This window comes from Micromys minutus (genome assembly GCF_963924665.1).
Source record: "Micromys minutus genome assembly, chromosome: 8".
Classification (NCBI taxonomy): domain Eukaryota; kingdom Metazoa; phylum Chordata; class Mammalia; order Rodentia; family Muridae; genus Micromys; species Micromys minutus.
Window position 1 is genome coordinate 30,528,509 of NC_137977.1, and position 23,405 is coordinate 30,551,913.

Sequence of the window (23,405 nt, forward strand, 5' to 3'; positions counted from 1 at the left end):
GTGAGACAGGTCTAGCTACAAGATGGGCTTCTTGTCTTTTTCTTCACTTTACTACAATATTTTTAAACAGAAAATCTGAAACTTCATTTTAAAAATCTATAATGCCTCCAAAAAGGCTCAGTGTTTCATTATAAAATAGTTTAAGACTAGGGGACATGGGTTTGAGCAGATAAAGAGGAGGAAGAATTGACTAAACTTTGTTTAATGTACTGTATTTAATAACTTAAATGCTAATTAAAAAAATAAAGACAGACTTGGAAAACACTTTAACACTGAGTAATCCAAACTGGTCATTTGACTTTCAATGCTTTTTTGGGGACATATAGCGACCCTTCCCACGTAATGCCACCTAATTTTAAATAGTGGTATAAAAAGATAACAATAATAATGAGGATTAGCAAAGAAAATATAGGGCCTGTACTCAGTATGGAAGATGAGTGTTATTTAAAGAAAAAACTATTGGCATTGTTTTTTTCTGAGTGTCTGGCAAGGCATTTTCTTGTCTAGGAGGCATGAGTCTTCAATGTTCTAACTGTCCCAACTTCTGTAGCTTTTCTGCTTTCTTTATTCATTATTTTATATCCTGATAGAAAAGGAGACTCTGACTTTTCCAAACTGATTTCCTGCAGGCTGTGCCTGAGACACCAGAATGGGGCTACAGTTGAGTCATCGATGGGGTTTAGAACCTCAGTGCAAATCATTTATCATTTAGGAATAACCCTGCTTTGGCATGGAGGCAAACTAATATCTTGCCCTGTTTAAGAAGTTGCACAGAAGGGTGTGTATGGCAACACCTGAAAGGCTAAGTTTGGTTTCACCCTTGTCATAGCATTGTTTCAAGGCGCTTGGTTCTGCCTGTTAGAGGGAATTTTCCTGACAATCTTCTGTTTGTCACTTGAGGTGGCACACCCATCTGGCTCTGTAGAACAAAGCTTCTAATTGAGTGGCAATTGAGTCAGGCTCACACCCTTCCTTATCTTTGGCAATGTCTTAGTCTCTAGAATTCAAGACCGGGAAGTGCATGTCTCTTGTGAGTGGATTGGTTTCAACAGGTTGTTGTAAATAAGAAAGCATTCAGTGCTCAGAACAGGGTGGACAGAGCAAATATGACTGAACCATGTGGATTCTGCTTCCTTGACAGTTTAAAAGAAGCTCAAGAAAATGCCACACGTGACAGAGAAATCAGAATTCGGAGAGACACTGAGGAGGTAAATGCACCACCACCACAGTGTAGCAGTTGGGCCTATAGTCATGCACAAAAATTATACTTGTACCTTTGAGGTAACACAATAATGTGATTGTCCCATACTACTATATTCACTTCCTATTGCTTAAAGTTTCTCAAATATATTATTCTTAGAATAACTATCAGTAGGGGTAATTTGAAACCATCTTTCACAGATAAGATTCCAAGTACATGATTCTTACCCTTGATTTTCTTCCCCTCTTGAAAGACATTATGCACACAAAATTTTGTTGATATTTTTTCCTTTTATTATTTTTTTTAATTGTTTTGGTTTCCGTCACTCTTCTCATTTCTATTAGCCCTCTTTCTCACATGGGGCAATCAATTTGCTTTGAATACATTTTAAAAACTTTTTGGCATAGTACAAATTCGATAGAAAAAATTTCCAAATAGTATAGTCTCTTAAGCAGCGTAGCCAATGGTGCTTTACTCTAAAATTCTGCTGATACAATTGGGGTAACTCATTTTTCTATGTGGTCATTTTATTTAATAAAACCATTTTCATCAAAATTTCTGCTTCTTCTTAATGAAGATTTCAAATATTGAGGTGGTAGTTTAAAAAATTACTCCTAATATTAACCTTTGTCATATTTTGCTGATCTTATAATATTTTAATTTATTACAGAAATTTCTTTCTTATGTTGAATTAAGTAGCTTTGACTTATTAAAGCACTAGAATTGTTAAACTCTTATTGCATTCAGAAGAATAACATTGCCTTATCCAACAGGGTTGGTCTTTTGTGAGGAAGCAAAAACACCTGAGTGTTGGTGTTCATCCATCCGGTCAGGCTCTAGGTATTAAGAGTGAGGGAAAAAAAATCTCTCTGGGCCCAAGTTTTCTTGTTATAAGGACCTTAGACAAACAACTCAACCTTTTCTTCTTGCTGTGTTGTATTTTCACCTCCAACTCTCTTTCACACTAATATGGACACATGTTTTGTGAATTGTTGGGGGACGCTTTCCCATGGGAGTGAAAGACCAATTTTTGGTACTCAAGAACTTGCTTTTCTCTTAACAATTTAATGTAATGGAACAAATTTTCCAAACTAAATTGACTAGTTTGAGCTTAGCCATCGAGAAACAAAATGTCTAGGGTCTGGTCAACACCAACCAAGGATGGAAAACAAAACATTTTGTGGAGTTTGGATAATTCAGCCTGACACTCTGGCCTATCCTGTCATATTTATCACACATTTTTCATAAATAGGAATGGTTTCTAGCAAGTGTCAAGCACCTTAAATTCTTCCTCTTTGTGACCAGGGTCATTAGCCACAACTGGACTAAACAGGACTACTTCTCAGTGATGGCTTAATGAGTGCCCTGTAATTAACCTGTCAGTGGGTTGCTCACAAAAGTGCTTCTTCTGTATATTCTTGGATGAATCATAAGCTATAAACCTAAATTATCATTGTTAGTGTTCTGAAAATCATGGAGCATTGCTTTTTATGGCTAGGCTATTATTAAGTGTCTGCTTTCTACATCTTATTCCATGTTTGTTACCCAGAAACTGTAGGACATGCCCATTCCCCCTTTCAAAACTGATATTTTCTTATTAAAATATAGATATGTTTCTTTTTTAAAAGCCTCTTGAGATAAAATGTGAACTTCAAACACAAGTCAAATACTTATTTAGTATTTAGTAGTATAAAATCTCACTGTATAGGTGGTAACATCAAGGTCCTGTGACTTTGTGGGAGTAACACACTGAGTAGAATCACAGTGCAGTCACCAAGGTATCCTGACTCTTGCTCTTCTCCTGTGGCTTCTTCCACCAACTTGGCAGAAGTAGAAAGATTAAGGTCAAACAGTTAGTGGTTATTTTTATAGACCAGTTTGCAATAAAACACTATGTTTGTTCATATAGCATATGTGTGTGTGTGTGTAAAGTTTATTATATATCAAATAATAGCATTCTGATAGACTAGAACAAAATTATCAAGAAGCCTGGCACCAAATCTCCCTTCCACTTCTGAAAATCATTTTTTAAAAGAATTTTTAGGTAAGTAGAATTCACCTATGTCAAGATAAAGGAAGCTACCTTCACTCTGAAGTCTTCATCTACAGAGTCAGAAATAAATATAGTTAACAAAAGCAGAGCACACAGTGTGGCTGGATTTGCAAATGAGATTAAATTGATCCATATCTAGTAGCATTAAAACACTTTTTTTCCACAAGTTCAATATTTTCATTCTGTTGGGTTCATGTGGGGATATCATGACAGATCCTGTCTCATCCCTGAGTATTTGCAAAATAAGAATTACTTTTAGTATTAGGAAAGGCTTGTTAAGCCTTGCTGTCTCCTCAGCTCTCTTCCTTCAACAAGTTTACTGTACACAGATGTTTAGAGTCACAAATAATGTGGTAAAATAATTGCTATTTATATAATTCTCAATAAGATAGCATTTCTGTTTACCATCAGTCTCTGGTGTGTCATTCTGTGATTATAAATCTATTATGCAAAATGCCAAAATTAAAGACTTGTAAATGTCAAAAACAATTGGTTGTTCCTGTTTTTGTTTTTCCAAAGGATCTTTGCAAGGAATTTGAAAACCAAGTGAGAAGTGGAAGACTCTTTTGTACCAGAGAAAGTGACCCAATCCGTGGCCCTGATGGCAAAATGCATGGAAACAAGTGTGCCCTCTGTGCTGAGATATTGTGAGTTACCCCTCAGTGCACTGAGAAGGCAGGGATGTGGTGTGATGGATGAATGATAGCGTAGGCAGAGAGGCTTTTGCCACTGGGATGCTTTGAACAGATTTAAGTCCTCCTAAAACCATAAGCCCATCTAGTCAGTATTTTGTGTTTGTGTCTGGGTACAAACTAAATTCATTTTCAGTTTGGAAGACAAGCTTATAACATCCTCAGTAGGACTTGTGAGTCCTATGCTTTTATGACCTTTTAATAAAGTAATCATAGAACAGAATGATGTGTGAAAAGACTTTATCTTCAGTAATTAACACATTGTGTCTGTATTGATATAAACAATTTCAAAGATTCTTTACATTTATGTTACCATCTAGCAATATAAGCCACAGAAAAAGGCTGACCCCACAACAAAAATCAAACAGGTTTTATCACACTCTCAGATGGTTTGAGTTATGAACTTGTGTTTTGCTGTTTGTTTGCTCTTTTGAGATGAGGTTAGTCTAGCTCAGACTGCTTTCAAATGCGTGGCAAACCCCCAGACCTATCCTCCATAAGTATAGTCTTATCACTGTAACAATCACATTGAGCAGAATTCCACAAACTCTTTACAATCTGTTGTTCTAGTGCATGCATTTCTGGATTTTGGCAAGATAATGTCCCTTCTTCTTGTAGATTGTACATTAAGACTGTCTTCCTTGAATAAATCCTCCTGTGTCCTACTTGAAAATCAGTCTTCATAATCCTTAGTTATGGTCTTCAATAACCATCATTACAATTAGCAATTATTTCTATGATCACTAGTTGACTATTACTGTTGTCTTTAAGTCTATAAATACTCAGAGAATAATGAATAGGCTTGTTTTATTTTCTAATGTCCTACCAGGTCGAGACCAATGTTGACACAAAAGGTAGGCACTAATTGAATGACGAGTGAGTGCATAAAACGGTACATGATGAAGATGCTACTTCTTTTGAGCTCAAAACTATCAATGAAGCAACACATCAGCCTGTGTACACTTACACACTTCAAAACAAAAACTATTCAATAAAGAAAAGTCAACAATAAAATAATTGACCGATAAAAAGCTTATTTCCATTGAGAGGTTGGAATGTCTCTTTTTTAAAAGTCTGATTTAAAAAGAGAATATTTAAAAGATATTTATGCACATAAGAATGTACTCATGTGTGCATGTGCATGTATATATATGCAAAATGAAAGGACCCTCTTAGAAATATGAGGTATTTTTAAAATCACCAGGAAAACATATCTTCCCTCTGTGCCTATAAATATTGTGCAATATGAAGATTTATTATTATCTTTTCATTATTTTTTTCTCCAGCATGAAACGTTTTAAAGAAGAAAAAGGTAACGCGGAAAAAAAACAGAGAGATGTTGGAGAAAGGGCTAAAGCTAAAATGGAAATTAAGGTGAGAATTTGCTAATCAATATAGCTGTGGTCTTTGTGTACTGAGATGTGTACAAGCATAGCACTTCAGAATGCATTTTCAATACTGGATAATATTATCCCCAATAGTTAAAATTTAATTATATTGTTGTACACTTAGAATGAAATCATGACCTAAAATTTCTGATTCCATTTGGAAGAAAATACTTGTTCATAGTAGTACATTAAGTCCCCTTTCTTAAATATATCTGTGCTTGATAGTTTCTAATCAACTTGACACAACTTAGAGGCATTTGGGGAAAGGGAACCTCAATTGAGAAATTGTTCCCACCATATTGGCTGTGGGCAAGTCTATGGCATTTGTTCTAAGTTGATGGGAAGAGGCCCAGCTCTCTGTAATTGATGGTACTCTTGGGCCCCTGGTCCTGGTTATATGAGAAAGTAGTCTGAGGAAGCTATGAAATAATACCTGTAAGCGGTGCTCCTCCAGGGCTTTGATTCAATACCTACTTTCAGGTTTCTGTTGTAAATCCCTGCCTTGACTTCCTTCTGTGGTGGCCTGTGACCAGAGAGTTGCAAGCGGAAATAAAATCATTGTTCCCCAAGGTTTTTTGGTCATGGTGTATTATCAAAGTAATAGGAAGGATTATTAATCAATGGTAATCCCTCTTAATCTGATTCCTGTAATTTATCATCTTTTATGATACTTAGATTAAGAAGGCCACTCCCTACATTAAAATGCCTCCCATCTCTGTATAACCATTTGCTTAGCTTAATTTTCACCTGCTATGTTGCTCTTAATTCTAGATCATCATATTCTTGTAATATTCTCATCTAGATATGCTTAAACTATTATTTGTCATTCATGATCTCTCCCTACATCCATTTCTCCTTTTCTTACCCCTTCTTTTCCTTTTAATAACTTTAATTAATTACTTTAAATTTAATCTCTATTCACTGAAATTTGCCACAGACCTGGTTGTGAGTGACAAAGATTTGATGCTGTTATCCATTATTATAAAGATTTGTTGTGCTCTCATTTTATAAGAACAAGCATACTTTCCCCTCAGTGTTTGCACCATGTAGGTGGTTTTCAAGTTTACCTTGTTTTAAACCACTTTCAAAACCTTCCTATCTTTATCGAACTAATTCTTCTACTGCCACAATTGTTGAAATATTAGATTTCTCAAGATTTCATGCTAGTCACTGCCTCCATGGCTGTGACAACGATAATTTCTTATGGGTAATTTTTAATCATATGATTTTCCTGAATATATCCTCAAAATAGTACTTAATCAAAAATTCTTGGGTCTGCATCATTCTTTTCTTTGTACTAGCACATACTTACCTCAGACCTAGCTACAGCCCTCACACATGTATATAGCAATTACTTATTCTACCCCCTTGTCTAGCAAAGAAAACTAAATCATCCAGATAACTATAGATATACTTGTTGAATATTTATACCTATGAACACACTTGTTGCATATGAACATTACAAGGGTAGTATTATAATGGTATTAATAGTACAAAATCTTTAAATTATTGCTTTTCACTTTTGATTCTTCTTTCCAAGTTTTATTGACATGCAATTATATATGTAGAATACAACCTTACATTTGAAATACCTCATTTTCCTTGCTTAGAAACGGTGTAGTGAATTCCAGGATCGTGCAAAGAATGGCACACTCTTCTGTACCAGAGAAAATGATCCTATTCGTGGTCTGGATGGAAAAACACATGGCAACTTGTGTTCCATGTGCCAAGCTTTCTTGTGAGTATGGAGTTTGGTGATGTCAAGAAAGAAGAAACTTACACACGCCCTTATAGGACTAGCTTGCTTCAACCTTCGGGAAACTAACTCAAAATAAGCAAAGCAGTTGAATAAGCTACAGGGACAGTTATTGTAGTGCAGAGCTAAGGGTGGGTGCTTTGAGGCACAGGTTTAAGATGCCTTATTTTCTATGACTTTCTATGTCTTAAATATGGAAATGAACCTTTTTTAAATATATGGAGTTCCATGTGTGAACCATATAGGCATCTCTATAATATGGTTAAGGACCAATACTAGGCTTGTAAAGTTACCCAGAAACAAACATACCATAGAGAACCACAAAAACCTATAAAATTACCTTAGTTGTTACTTCACTTGCCATAAATTTGTTGTAGAAAGTTAGAGTTACTATGTTGTAGTAAATATAAAATAACGGTTTGGTTGTTGCCCCCCATGTGGTCTCACTCCACGGAAGCTGCTCCAGGAGCTACTTCAGTGCAGAGCTGTGGCACAATCCCTTAAGTGGTTAGTTCCCAAGCCTGGTACCCACATATCTCATTCCACAGCCTGGTAAAATCATGACTCCACAATCATTAACTTATCAAACGATTATATGTTAAATTCTCAATCCACAATAATACATCTAAACAATATATTCACTGACAATTAATAAAAATATAAACCTCCCACCTACACAAGATAAAACCGATATGATTTACCTTGATCTAAACCATCTTCCTCTGCCGCCTCCATTGAGATTCTCTTGCCTCTCTCCTCCTCTCCTGCTTTCCTAGACTTTTCCCTGACTCCCTCTCTACTGTCCAATCACGTACCACCTTCACATCAACCTGCATTACTACTTCTCTTTTAAAATTTGGAATAATAGGAGTAATACTATTTTTAACTGAATTCAAAATAAACACTTGGCTATACTTATGATATTAAAATAATTAACTTTTTTCACTCATAACCTCTTATGTTTAAAATGTCATCAGTTACCTGTAGATACAATATCATTTGTTTTACAAGCCACATTTGTGTTCTTTTTGTTTAATCAGTGTATGGAATCATTGAGTTTTACCCGTCTGTCTTACTTTGGTGTTTTAGTTAAAATAGACAGGGATGAGCACTATGTTTAAGTGTAAATGAAAGCAAGGGATACATGATGTAGGAGACAGATAGACTGGAAATGTGGACAGAGGCATTGGTGAACTCTGATCTAAGCTAAAGCATTTTGGCTTCTTCTTCTCTCTGACAATTAAGAAGCTGTGTCAGTGTGTTTTCTTAAGGTTTTATCATCACCTAGGTATGAGGCCACCAGGAATCCAGTTTGACAGTTCTTTGGCCATCGTTTCTCACCACAAGCAGAAAAATTAATAAAAAGCTGGTTTACAGACATAGTACTGTCATCTTTCTTTTGATGTGAGACAATTGAAGATGTTATAGAATGACAACATGTTGGAAGCAGTTTCCTTTAGTTATTACATGGTGATAGAGGGGCAAATCCTCTCTAGGCTGGGAATGAATGAGAAATGTGTAGAAATCAGTGGATTCCTTTTATTTTATTTTTTTTCAGCAAAGCAGAAGCTGAAGAAAAGCAGGATGAAGCTGGAACCAGAAACAGAAGAGGGTCTGAAGAGTCAGAAACATTTTCAGTGAGTGGAATTCACCCTTAACTCTGTTTGTTTTTGTAACTAAACACATCTGCAGGAACCTGGCAACAAGTCATTATCCTTGAGTCTGGAATGACATTGAAATGAACATTGTATGAAACTGATTGATTCTTAAGAGCCAAACAATGGAAAGTGAAAAAAATTACTAGAATGGAAGAACTTGAGTTTTACTACTACTTTCAACCAATAGGTTTTAGTCTATACAAATCACTTTCCAGGGGAATCTGTCCATGTACACTCTTTGTTACAGATTCTTGAAACTTAGTATTTGAGTTGATTTATATAGAAACAAGATTTTATAAAAGCACAATTTAAAAGAAAGTTTACCATTTACACTCTGCTCTCACTTGAGCATGTGTGTGTGTGTGTGTGTGTGTGTGTGTGTGTGTTGTGCATGCAAGCATGTTCCTGTGTATGTGCAGTTGCATAGATATCTATGTGCACATGTGAAGTGTAGAGTTCAGAGGACAACAAGGAAGAATTGGTTCTCTCCATCTACACTGTGGGTTATGGGGACTGAACTCAGGTCATCAAACTCAGTGACAACTGCGTTTACCTACTTAGACTCTCTCAAATCAGAAAACATAATTTTTAAGTCAAAAAAATCTTGCAACAGTCTTTTCCAGAGACTTGCATGTCTTATCATCACCCATTGTTTTGATGATAAAATTCTCATATTTTTCCCTCTAGATTGTCCTTTCCCTTATACTACCATTTAGATCATATAGAAACTACATGTATAAAGCTGTCTTCCTTAAAGCTCATGCTTTTGAACCTAAGAGATGATTCACAGGAATAGGTACTGTATGCCAAACTTGGCACCTTGAGTTTAGTCACTGTAAACTACATTTATAAAAATCAAAAGGAGACAAGATCTTTTGTTATCTCAACACTCCTATACAAGATGGGATGGAGAGAGAAGAATTGCCTAGAAGGTATGGAGTACACCATGATGGCTTGGAGTACTCCATGATGCCACAACAAAATCGTAGACAGATGTTGTCTGGACAAGGTTAAAGGAAGGCAAGAACCAGCTTCTGAAAGTTTCCTCTGACTTCTGTGAAGTGTGACTTGAGACTGTTTTTCACACACACACACACACACACACACACACACACACCACCTCATCAGTTACAGGCTATATTTAAATATTTTCCCCTCCATATTTAAATATTCTTACCTTACTTTCAGTTTTATCACTTAATGTTTATGCTTCTTTCAAAGTATAAAATTACTCTAGGATAAGCCAGTACACACATATTCTAGAGATATAGTGACTATTAAGCAATAAGTATCCAGAATTTCGTTGACTTTTATTATCTGAACAATCATGTGGTCATTACCTCCAACTTTCTTTTTGGTCATACAGAAGCTATGTGATGGATATCGCAAGGTCAGGAGGAATGGACAACTGTACTGCACCAGAGAGAATGACCCAATCAGGGGCCCTGATGGAAAAATTCATGGAAACACATGCTCCATGTGTCAGGCTTTCTTGTGAGTACAGTTTACACTCTGGACTTGTAAAGGGTATGAGGCTTGGAAATGACCATTGGAAGATACAGGAGGGGGTGTTGTCTCTGAGTGGAGATAACAATGTATATTCTAGGAATCTCTCAGCCTTGTAGGTCACATTTAACCTGCTAAAGACAAACAAAAACAAATGGAGAGTTTCAGTTTGTTACTATTGTGATAGAAACATTAGAGACAGGAAATATTAGTCATGAAACACAGAAAGAAATAATACATGGGGTAATTTGCATGTAGAATTTCAAAATAATCCAAATTATAATAGGCAACAGAAAAGGGTATAAAAGCTCATCTTTCCTACAATGTTCTGGAGAGAATGGAGCCATTCATTATCTAAAAGGAAAATAAATGACAAGCCTGATGTTGCAGGACGTTATGGCCATTGGAGAAGAGTCAAAGCATTGAATGACCAATCATGACTGTATGGGATCTTTAATAAGAAGTAATATTTGTTTCTTTATAATCTATCCTCTTTTTTCTCATAGTATTCAAGAGGACAAAGCAAGAGCAAAGGTTAAAAGAGAAGCTGCAAAGGTAATTTTCTCAGTACTCCCACACCTTACCTTTTTGACTTCACAATTGCTTAATGTTCTAGTTGTCTCACTAAAATAAGTGTTCGCTTTCTAAACTTCATGCCTGATGAAAATGAAAAGAGACATAAACATTAATACATATATTAGTTTAGCTTCTCAGAAGGCTAATTTTAGCATAGAAGTTGAAGACTAGCCTGAGAAACAAGTAAGATTAGTGGCTATTGCATAGGAGTGGAAGAGAGAGAGTGTGTGTGTGTATGAGAGAGCTCTTAATGCAAAAATAATCCTGATTAGATAATTCCAAAGTACCAATTTTACTTCATGACTGTTCAAATTTTGAGGTTTATTTAGTGGGGCCTTGTCTAATTACTGAAGGTGGTCTTTTCAGGTTCCATCTCCCCACTGTTGGGCATTTCCACTATGGTCATCTCCATTGAGTCCTGATAGCCTCCCTCATCCCAGGTCTCTGGGACTTTCCAGAGGTTCCCTCATACCTCACCCCCAGCAGCTGCATATTTTCATTCATTCTCCTGGCCCTCTGGGTTTCTCTCCTGCCTCTTATACCTGATCCTGCCTCTCCCCACTCTACTTCCAACAAGGTCACTCCCTCACTCTGCCTTCCATGATTATTTTGTTCCTGCTCTAAGTGGGATTGAAGCATCCTCACTTGGGCCTTCCTTCTTGTTAAGAGGAGTATAGTATATCTTACGTTCTGGGTGTTGTATCCTGGGTATTCTGTACATTTTGGTTAACATTCACTTATCAATGAGTACATACCATTCCTGTCCGTTTGAGTAAGGGTTACCATACTCAGAATGATATTCTCTGCTTCTATTTATTTGACTGCTTTATGATGTATTTCTTTTTATCTTCCAGGAAATGTGCAGTGAGTTCCGGGATCAAGCAAAGAACGGAATGCTCATTTGCACCAGAGAAAATGACCCCGTTGTTGGCCCAGATGGAAAGACACATGCAAACAAGTGTTCAATGTGTGCAAGTGTATTGTGAGTATCCATCCTCCGAGCTCCATCTCATCATGCATTATTATGCTTGCCTGGAATTGAGATTCCAAAGTGCACCATGTATTGTATGCTAGAAAAATCTTAAAAGCAGATGGACACAATGTTAAGCAATATTTAATTATAAAATGACATCATTTTCTATTCACTTATCCTTCTGCCTTTTAATTTTGTCAAGTGATTAGACTCAGCAATGGAATGTTTATAATACTTGACTGTTTTAATTTATACCAAAAACAAAGAACAAATCTCCAATTGGATCAGGTACTTTCTTTGACCTCTCATCTCTGACAGTCAGTGGTTGTGTGAATATATTCAGACATGGGTTAAAACAATGTGTGGAGAACTGTGAGGCGAGTATATCAGAATTGTTTCAATACCTGACCATTAAGTGGAATAATCTTTTTGGGCTATTCTTGCTCTCTATCAGTGAAAGGCATGCTTTGGTAAGTGTAAAGCCAAAAGGCATGATTTCTGTGGAGAGTAAAGCCTGTAAGTGATAAACAAGCTTTTGAACTTAAATGCACAAATACTTCTGTCTGTCAGTCTACTCTAGGCCTTATAAGACTTTCCTTTGCCAAGTACTGTGGGTCAACCTGTTGCCAGAGTTCTCTTCCATGGAATAATACAGACAGTATCCTATTACACTTTTATACTGCAATTGTAATTCCAATCCATGAAGAACCACGGGCTACCTTTTGAATTAATCTAAGACTCCTTCCTGTGAGTCACCTCAAAATCAGTGATGAAAGATTATCTTCAAGTACTGGACCTAGATTTCTTGCACTGTGCCATTCTGCTCCCCCTATCTTCAAAGTATATTTATGTAAAACACAAAGTTATTGATTATCTCAATCTTCACAGATTGGTCCATCCTTAAGAATCTGACTATATTACTTAACAAGAGTAAGTAGATTAATAGAATATAGAATTGCCTAAGATTTATGAAATAACAGGTTTATACCATCTGTTCTCATTGTTTATCAAATATGGTGAAGGCTACTAATGAATTTTGATGTGTTATATATCTTTAGAAAATGGCAAGGGTGTAATTACTGGTGCCCCTTTGAATCTCAGCACCTTAGTGGCTAGAGAAAAAATCTTGAGTTTGAGGCCAGCCTAGTCTTCATGGCAAAATATTGTTTCACACAACAGCAAAAATAAAAACAAAACAAAGGAAAACCTAGAAGAGTCAGCCTGTGACAGATATCATAAAGTTCACTGTTGAATTTTATAGGGCTTCTATCATGGCTGGCAACTAAAATTTAAATTGTAATATAATAAACTCTAAAATTTTTATAGTGAATTATTTTTTATGTTATGATGTCTTGATATCTAACTTATCGTACCTTATTATTATTAATGATATAATAGTATTCCTGGGAGAAAAACAAATGTCCCATAATTTAGAAAAAAAACAGTTAGTAATCATGGCTGTTTATAGATTGAACCCAGTGACCTACAAAAAATATTACCAGCTCAGGGCCTTACACACTGATGAAAATGTGTGCATTTGCCATTATTATTACTTTTTGAAAATTATAATATAGACACCTTTCTTTGCATATTGTCCAAAATAATAACACTTCTTAAGACAAATTTTTTTCTGAATACTTTTATATATTTATGTTTATCATTGATCATCACCAAAACTGTGTGTGATGTGTGTGTGTGTGTGTGTGTGTGTGTGTGTGATGTGTGTGTGTGATGTGTGTGTGTGTGTGTGTGTGTGTGCCACAGTGCACATATACAGCTAAAGGGACAACATTCTGGAATTATTTCTCTTATTCCATAATGGGTTCTAGGGATTGAACTCATGTCATCAGGATTACACAAAAACAGTTTACCTTCTGAGCCATATCCCTCATCCAAGATCCAGGAGACTTCTCAAATTTGGTTGAAGGACATTCTCTTCCTTTTGGAGACATGTCTGCATAATTAGAGAGTTGAACTTAGTTTTTCTTCTATTGCAGCCTAGTAGAAGAGGAAGAGAAGAAAAGGGATGCCAAAGTGGAGGAGAAAGCTGAGGCTGGAAAGAAAAAGAGAGAAGAAATACAGGTATCTATTTCAGCTCATTGGACTGCACACATGCACAGTCTTCAGTCTTCTGGGCCAAATTACCAGTCTCAGCATCCTTAATGATTTTACCAAGTTGAAACATGTATTTGAATCCTCACATCTAGCAAATTGTCTGTCTTCCTAGTTGCATTTATTTGTTTTTATTTCGGTTTCTGCAAATTGGACCTCAGGATTTCAAATACTCATTTCCTTATTCAAAGCTGTCTGTTGTGAAGGTGGTGGTGATGGTGATTCCCTCCCCCCCTCTGTCTTTATGTGTGCTTGTGTGTGTGTGTGTGTGTGTGTGTGTGTGTGTGTGTGTGTGTGTTACACTCATGGGAATGTGTGATTGTGCATCTCCTGTATATGAAAGTGGGAACCGAGTAAGACTGCAACAATTTTCATGCTCATTGATCTTTGACAATGTCTTTTGCTGTTCTGGAACTTTCCCTTTCAGCTAGGTTGGCTTGTTGGACAGAAAATCTTGGGGATTTGTCTAACCCCTTCCTCCACTAGAGTTACGGGCATGCACAGACATGCTTACCATTTTATGCGAGAGCTAGGGATCAAAACTTGCTATTATTCTGCATACCACGGACTCCTGTCCCATCTAAGACACTTATTATTCCTTTGTCTCTTATAGTTACTATATCAAAATAAAATTTAAATTGAATATTTTATAATCATTGCAATACCAGCAATCTTATGTGCCAAAAAATGTGTTAATAGAGTCCATCACAGAGTATCAGCTAAAGCTGATATCGGACATCACATCATAGTTTTCAAAGAGACTGAGGTGGGGGTTTTGCAGTGTTTTGTGATTTGGTCCTCAAAGCCTTTTTCATTTGACAGAAGCTATGTAGTAAATACCGTATTCTGCTAAGCAATGGGCGGCTCCCCTGCACCAGAAAGAATGACCATACTGAAGGCCTGGATGGGAAGACCTATGAAAGCACCTGCTCCATGTGTGAGGCCTTCTTGTGAGTACAGCTGCCGCTACTGCTGTTCAGTGTCATATGTAGGGGTGGCATGCTCCAGGATAGTGATAAGGAAGCCTGTTTTTCTTTGTGCTGAGTTTGGCGGATAGATTATCATCAAGCCACACACTGACAGTACTTTCATTCTACTACTTCAGTATTCGGAAAAAGATCTGATTATCATCATGGTGGTGCCATGTACTAATACCAGATATCCCCATAGATCATGACAGGAAAGTTCTGGGTCTTGATTTTGTTATGTTCATAAGTCACTGCCATGACTACCACAATGGTAGAGTCAATAGATGATAACAAGCTGAAATTTGTCAATACTAATCATTTTTCTAGTTTCATTCTGGGATAAAAGATAAATCTTTATTCATCAAAAACATAGTGACAGATGTATTGTTTGGGATGGCATTAATATTTTAATTTTAAGCCATGTTAAACAAAACAGCAAAATATAGTATTCACTAACCTTTCAATTACCAAGCTAAGCTTGCAGAGTCACAGAGGTAAAAGGACATTCTACCTGATTATTTTTTCTGTTTAGGATGTTATAAATTGGTGTTAGTATTAATTCTGGATCAACCTTCTCTTACAGCCAACAAGAAACAAAGGAAAATGAAACTGGTCTCAGAGCAAAGGCTAAAAGAGAAGTTAAGGTAGTTATCTTGGGATGTTCAAAATGCATTGGAAAGGTCAAGTTCTGCCATTTTGCTGTAAACATCTCACACAGAATTATGGAAGGCCCTGGTTTAAAGTAAATATGGGGATTATATGGTTCAGAGTTTGACAAAACTTGTTTTTGTAATTGTAGAGTCAAATTAGCTTGTGAAGCATCATGATTCGTGTGCATCGTTATTTTTACGCAACTATCTAGCCACCAAATCCTGCTCTTAGTAGCTACAGAGTATTTTATTTCATTTTATGGTCATGCCACCTCTGCCACTACTGCCAATTCCTCAGTTGTAGCTATAAAAACAGTCACAGAATTACAAACAGATTAGTGTGTCTAGATTCTGATGGGTCTCCATTCACAAATATCAGGTTCATGGGAGACGGGTGGCCAAACTTTGATCACCTATCACACAGCCTCCTATTTACCTCATTCCCAGACTGAGCAATAAAAGTTTTAGTGTAGAGAGAATGAGTATCTTGACTGAAAACTTTGTGTTCTATTGGTGTTAGCACCCACATTTCAAATTTCTTACATAGAAGAAATAGAATTTAAATGTAGAGAGCCTGACGCTGAAAGCAACAATTCTTCCTGGAACATTTTTGTTTTATTTCTTTCTATTTTTCAGCTTTGGGGGAGAAATGTTTATAATGTAGCATCCCTTAGAAATATTTTTGTTGCTTCAGAATAATTAACTCAAGATAGCTTACTACTTGTAAGTGCTAATTTATTGTTGGTGCTAATTTCTCTGCACACATCAAAATAAACACTAAAATCAAATCTCCGAAGAACCACTGAGTTCTCAACCTGTAGGATTACTTGCTTACAGGTGAATTGCAGGCAACTGTGAATCCAAACTTAAAAATGCAAGTGGTTTAAGAGAAATGTAGCATAATGCAGTTCTTGCCTTCACATTAGCTTCAACAGACAAGATGTATTGTTTATTGGGTTTCTAATAATGATCAGCCAAGTGACCATGCAGTGAACACAGAAGAGTTAGGTAAAAAATATATTCTTTTATCCTTATTGCATTTCAAGTTGAAATAAAGATTTTAGGAGAAAAAAATCATTCCTAACTGCATTTATAAACAAACATTGCCTGCATAGTGATCACTATTTAAGTCATGAAGGGTGTTCTTTCCATTTTATAAATGAGGCATTTCAACCAAAAAGTGGCAAGAACCCCCATTTAAGCTTCCTTGCTAGGAAATTGGAATTCTATCTGGCATAGCCATAAACAGAGCAGTACTTGTCAGAACACACTTGCAACCGTCTTCTACACTCCCTAGAAAAAGAAAGCAATTAGCTCCAGAGATCATGCCAAATCCATGCAATAAACAGAAAAACTGCAGTGTCTGAATATGTATAGCACTTGAGAGAAAATATTGGGAGTAATATGAGACCCTGACTTTCTAAGATACAGTTGCTCATGCTTTGGTGTTGCCTTCCTGTCTACTCCTGTCCCAACTTAGCTAGGAGCTTATCAAGAAACCTCTCCACAGCTGTAGCATTTCAAGACACCAAAAAGACACTTGTAGAGACAGAGACTCACAGAATTCCGTTACCCCTCCAGCTTCAATGAGATGTATCTAGAGAAGAAAAGTTTTGACTTGATCAGAGGATCAAAGAAACAGGATCTGAAAGGGAAAGTCCCAAAGGGCAGGCACACCAAGACACTGAGAGTCATGACAAAGAAACAGCTTGTGTAGAGGGTCTAAAATATGAGTTGTTTCCAGATAAGAATCTACAAGTGACCCTTTGTCTCACACAGTACTGCAGAGATGGCTAAGCAGATTCTGTCCATCAGTCCTGAACTAGGAATAGAGTTTTTGGGGTTAATTGTTTTAATGAATTGACTAAAACAGCTGTTAAATGGAAAAAGCTTTTTCCCCCAAATATTGGGAAAATCTAATTTGGAAGAAAAAATATTGCTGATTTTTCTGAAAGAAATAAAATATTTCATCTTTGTAAACTGGTCTCAGGGAACATACTCATATTTTAGTAATTTGCAAAAATAAACCTTAAGTATAGGAATCTTATAAGATTTGTTAAGATTATTTTCCAGTACCTCTCAAAATAGTTTTGTAGCTAACTTGTTGCAACTATCTGGTAGAAATGTCCTTTAGGGATGAACCATCTGAATGGAAATGTAATAGCCGCAGTCTAGAACTACTAAAAGTCGAATAATATCTTTGCTATATTTTATGTCAAAGGCATCAAGAAAGTAAGAATGACAGAAGAACTTTGAGGTTTTCTTCAGAAATATGAGGTGTCTGACTTTATGATACATATGTGCTTTAATTGCAATATGAGGGAATACAAATAACCAATAAATCCCTGAGCAAAAGGTATAGCCAAATGCTCTGAAAATATAGTTTCATGGCATTGAGATGACTCAACAAATAGAAGTGCATGACACCAGGTAATGTGTGTTTAATTCCCAGAAGCTACATGTAGGAAAAGGAGAGCTGACTCCTGTAAGTTATCCTCTGAGATCGAACATGTACCCACACACATATACATTAAAGAATTAAATGTAAAATATATATATATAAAGGAAAATCTAGTTTATTAAGAGAATCATACACATATGTAGATCTGGGACTCAATTTTAAAGTGGAAGAGCCAACAAAGCCTTTTTTGTGTCCTGAGTGCTTGGTAAAAATTGAACAATAAATTGACAAAGGGAAAATCCTTTGGTCATTTTTATCCCTCTCCCAGGAACTGCCAAATAAGAAGCCAACAAAGTGCTATCAAAGAAAATATTTAGAAACTTGTAATTCTCTTCTTCTTTTAGGTTGACTGCAGTGAATTTCTGACTCTTTTAAAAGGTGGAGAACTTTTCTGCACACGAGAAAATGACCCTGTACGTGGCCCAGATGGCAAGACCCATGGCAACAAATGTGCCATGTGCAAGGCTGTCTTGTGAGTACAACACACAATGAAGTTTGTTCTGTGAATTATGAGAGGAGGAGGAGCCACTGTCCTGAATGTAGACTCATACACATATAATCCTATGTATGAGAGACACACAATCCACATCTAACTATGATTCTGGAGATTGGGAGAGGCCACAAACCTATAGACTTACACATACAAAATATTGTATATAATAGACACACAAGGTAGACTGTACTGTGAGTTGGAAAAATAGGAGAGCAACAAGCATGCAAATTACACATGAGACATACATTGCAGTTTTTACAGGCAGTCATGAGATGAGGGGCAACATGTCTGCCAACTTAGACATATATAATATTGTACATGAGAGACACACAACACTGTTTCTGTTGTGAGTGAGAGAGAAGAGGCATGCAGAGTACACATACATAATATTATATATGAGAGGTACCCCCAAGAGATTCCAACTGTGAGTCAGGAGTGTGGGAAAGGCAACAAGGCTGAAGACTTACACACACACACACACACACACACACACACACACACACAGAGAGAGAGAGAGAGAGAGAGAGAGAGAGAGAGAGAGAGAGAGAGATAATATTTTGAGACACATAATTCGGATCATATAATGACTTGAGAGAGAGGGAAAGGCAACAAGTGTGCACACTTATGTATCTAATATTGTGAAACACACAAATGCAGTTCCTAGGGTGAGAAAAATGGGAGAGGGAATAATTGAGGCAAGCATACACATATATACTGTACCTGATATTACTTGAGAAAGAAATGGTTATTATTAAAGTATATTCAGGTGAATCTCTCTTTTTCGTCTCCAATAGTTACAGTTCTAGAAATAGGCAGCATACTACTAGATTACTGCATTTTAATTAATTCTTTAATAGATAATTCTATCTTTCCTGATAAATCATTTATCAGTTATTGTATAGATTTATTCTATTACTTATCTTACAATTACATTGAGGAAGAAAATACATAGGTTTTATTGATCACTCTGTATTCCTAGAAATATCATATTTCATAAAAACATAAGTAATGCCTCACTCAGAGTTTAGAAGTACATTTAAAATATGCAAGCCATTTAATAGACATTTACTGAGCAACTATAGCAACCAGCGCTTATGAGATATATTCTTCTCAGAGATCATACAATGTTAGTTCTATGTATAGTGAACTATACTATGTACAGTGAAACAAACATGTTTCAGTTAAGACAGGAAATGATATAAATATGATTCTCGTAGGAAAGTGCAAACAGCAATGATCAATACAAGAAGAAAAAGAAAAGTCTAACATAACGAATGCTACCGGTGCGAGGGGGTTGGTGGGCAGCCATTATCCAGTGGGGAGCAGGCAGCTAGATAAGGAAAAGAGTGCAGTAGTCAAGGTGACGGCAGGTTAAATGATGGGGGATATTAATGGGCAACAACAATGCAAACTGGAAGAAAAAATACAATTTCAGGTGATTTCAGTGTTTTGTTTCTGAAAAGCCTATAGGGGGATGGCCATGCTTGCTAAAAACAGACTGTATTTGAGTCCTTTTGTATATGAGAAAGATTTCAAGAAATAAAGCTTAATGTTCTGAGATAACATTTAGGAAATGCCAATTAGCTGGTAGTTAAGTATACACATATTAAGTATGATGCAAACTTTGCCAAGCACAGGACTCCACACAACCCATGTGGAGTATTTTTCCAGAAGAGAGCCTGTAGCAGATGTTAAGTGAACATTGCTAACCCATCTAGATCCAACTGAAGTGTTTGATAGGTTCATAAAAATGTGCTCTTCCCTTGGTAAACTATTGTTTCTTCTACTTTCTAACTTTCAGTGAAAAAGAAAATGAAGAAAGAAAGAAGAAAGAAGGGGAAAATCAGAGAATCATCTCAGGACAGAGTTCCAGTGGTGGGAACCCAAAGGCTAAGGTGAGAGTTATCCCTGACTTCTACTGCCAGAGTGGGCTAAACTCATTACACTGGGACTGTGCCAAGGCACAATGTCAGAGGAAAGGCAGGAAGCGCCAAGACCAAACAAGTCCTGGGGAGAACAGTCATTCACTTTAGCATGCCAGATCAAGGCATTAGCACTTTCTGCTACTGTGTGAGTTTTGGCTTCTTTAGATCTGGAAATAATTAAAGGCAGATAATGTACTCAGTCTTCCTACCCTTTGTTAGTTCTCTAGTCTTTGTGACAACATTCATGTTCATTAATATCTTCACTTTTCTTCATCATTTTTTATTATTGTGGACAAAGTTAAGTCTTTTAATTATCTTTTCTATATTCCAAGGCAGGACAGTATAATAAAACAGAGCAAAATGTAGAGTTTATACAATTGGCCTCTTACCATATGGACTTGAGAGTTTGAGTACGTTACCAAATCTCTCTTATCTAAATGTTATTTTAAAGAGATAGAGGAAAAATAGTTTAGGTCCCATGAGCACATTTGAGATATTTTACAGCATCAGGTTGACCAAATCGTATGAGATCCAGCACCATTTCATGAGATTTCTGCTGCCCGTTCAGCTTTTTTTATCTTTTATAGCCTTAGAAATACTGAGGCAATCTTTTTTCTCCCAAGTATACTACCTTCAATAAAATCTGCCTTTTCTGTTTCTTTCTAACTCTTCTGCTTTAGGATGATGGATTGTCACTCTTAGGAAATAGGCATGTTCAGGCTGGTTGTCTTCCCCAGACCGTGGAATGTGTCTGATGAACATGTTGCCTTATTCTGGGGCAGGAGCCATAAATGATGCCTAAATAAACAACAGAAAGACCATTTCATTGAAGCATATATCTGAACAAGCAAATTTGGTCTTTAGTGTACAGTATTCAGACACTTGCTTCGTGCTATCAGACCTTAAGCACTTTATAATTTCCCTAGGTAAATAAAACTAGGAAAGCTGGACTCTCATTATTAGAATACAGATGGATGTAGCTCCACCCCTTTCTCTGTAGGGCCAGTAACACCATTATTGCTAGTCCAATCTATAAACTGAAATAATACTAGGTAACCACTAACATCACCCTAAGTGATGAAATATTTGCAAGAGTAAAAGGAATGGGTGTTTCTGATGCTAATCACTCTATGAACCCAGTAAAATTATGATAGACTGAGTAACAATGTGGTCTGCTCTCTTCTGCCATTTTAGGATGAATGTGCTCAATATTGGGAAAACATGAAAAATGGAGAAATCAGCTGTACACGGGAGAGTGACCCTGTACGTGGTGCTGATGGGAAACCGTACAACAACAAATGCATCATGTGTAAAGAACTGCTGTAAGTGCTTTTCAGAAAAGTGTGTCTAAAAGATATCCACACACTTCTGAATTAAAGACATCCCTTCTCTCCCATGGCTGCCTTCATGAAAACTCTTTGCATTGACTCCAATGTTCTTTTGGTTTCTTACATTTCCCATGAAACTTAAGTCCAAGGGGGATGAGTTAATTAAGTTGCTGATTGTCCTCTGTTTGCCACTGTAATTCTGTGACCTCCAAGTGTCATCAATATAAGTTGCCCATTTCCCTGACCTAGTGAGATTTAATGATCATCATTTAGAATACTTGATCAGTAATTAGGAGAGCTGGTTTCTTGTCCGGTATATAAAACATACTTGAATACAAAAATAGGAGTTGGTTACTCCTCCTGTTGACTGGTTTAGAGTATTTTTTGACATAGTTAAGCCACTTTGATTCATCTTGTTAGGATCAGTAACACAATTATTGCTAGTCCAATTCTATAAACTGAAATAATACTCTGTAACCACAAACATTTAACGTAGGCTTTCAATTGTGGCATTTAATCGATATGTGATTAATAAACAAGTAGTTTCTATCTCCCATCTAAAAGACATTATTCATGCATTCTTAATTTTTCTGAAGGCTATGGGATGAACTTTTACCCAAATGCTGACATTCTTCTAATGAGAAAAGTAAACTTTGCTTTTCTAAGTCTCTTGATGATGGACTTGAAGACTGTATGTAGAGTCCAGACTTTCTGTACACAAGCCTAGAGCACACTCTGTTATTATCATGTGTGACATATATTGTTGATGGAAGACCTGGAGCTGGCTGGCCAGAAGCCCTCATACATCCTTCTATCTCTGTCTTTCCTCTGCTGGGATTATAAGCATCTGCCACCACTCTTTGCTTTTGATATGAATTCTGGAGATTTGAACTCTGTTTTCATGTCTGTGAGACAACAATTTACCAAGTCTTTAGGCAATTACTAAAGCTTTCAGACCAGAGGTATGACTATAATTAGAATTTCTACATGCTGTGGCATTATAGGTATCTTCTATTTACTATAATTACCTTTGTTAAAACGTTATAACAAGTTTGTTTAAATTTTCTATTTTTTATTGCTTTTTAAAATACCTATTTGGGGCCAGGCTCTAAGATATAATAATATGATTATTTTTTATCTCAAAATTATGAAACACTACTCTAGGGAGTGTAAACTAAACCTGAAAGAATGGAGATGAGTTTGGATACTCACTGTGAGGACTGTAGTCAAATGATTTGATAATGTATTTTTGTTAAAGGGACCATTACCCTAGAACCTCAGTAACAGAACAAGCTATGGCTCTCAAAGAATAGCTGGAGAAGGTACCACAGGCCTTTTATCCTTGGATTTGTGCCAATAAGATGACTATCCACCATTTCTCTCATAGGAAGAGAGAAATGGAGAAAAAAAATAAAAATTTTGCCTCAAGATCAAATGACACTGGATCAGCAACACAAAAGGTGAGACACTGCTGAGGTTTAATTGGAACTTTCTGGTTGAAGACATCAAAAGTATGGGAAGAGATTATCCACATGGTCAGTGGAAAGCTTCCTTTTTAGGATATCAGAACTAACATGAGGTTTTATGTTGCTGCTATAAAGTTACCTAAGACAATGGCTCACAATAACACAAGCTATTGCCCTACATTCCTGAGGGTCAGAAGTT

At 36.4% G+C, this 23,405-nt stretch overlaps 1 protein-coding gene across 2 annotated transcripts in view; it reads left to right on the forward strand.

Annotated features, from left to right (window-relative positions):
• The window catches only part of SPINK5 (serine peptidase inhibitor Kazal type 5), a 55,909-nt gene that overhangs the window by 21,153 nt on the left and 11,351 nt on the right, over nt 1-23,405 (forward strand). For both annotated transcript variants that reach the window (XM_080919791.1, XM_080919792.1), the window contains exons 8-22: nt 1,142-1,208; nt 3,774-3,901; nt 5,233-5,320; nt 6,945-7,072; nt 8,649-8,727; nt 10,115-10,242; nt 10,761-10,809; nt 11,685-11,812; nt 13,801-13,885; nt 14,738-14,865; nt 15,467-15,527; nt 18,339-18,466; nt 20,289-20,382; nt 21,607-21,734; nt 23,128-23,200. In XM_080919791.1, the coding sequence (XP_080775917.1) occupies nt 1,142-1,208; nt 3,774-3,901; nt 5,233-5,320; nt 6,945-7,072; nt 8,649-8,727; nt 10,115-10,242; nt 10,761-10,809; nt 11,685-11,812; nt 13,801-13,885; nt 14,738-14,865; nt 15,467-15,527; nt 18,339-18,466; nt 20,289-20,382; nt 21,607-21,734; nt 23,128-23,200 (1,492 nt within the window). The remainder of the gene's footprint in view (nt 1-1,141; nt 1,209-3,773; nt 3,902-5,232; nt 5,321-6,944; nt 7,073-8,648; nt 8,728-10,114; nt 10,243-10,760; nt 10,810-11,684; nt 11,813-13,800; nt 13,886-14,737; nt 14,866-15,466; nt 15,528-18,338; nt 18,467-20,288; nt 20,383-21,606; nt 21,735-23,127; nt 23,201-23,405) is intronic.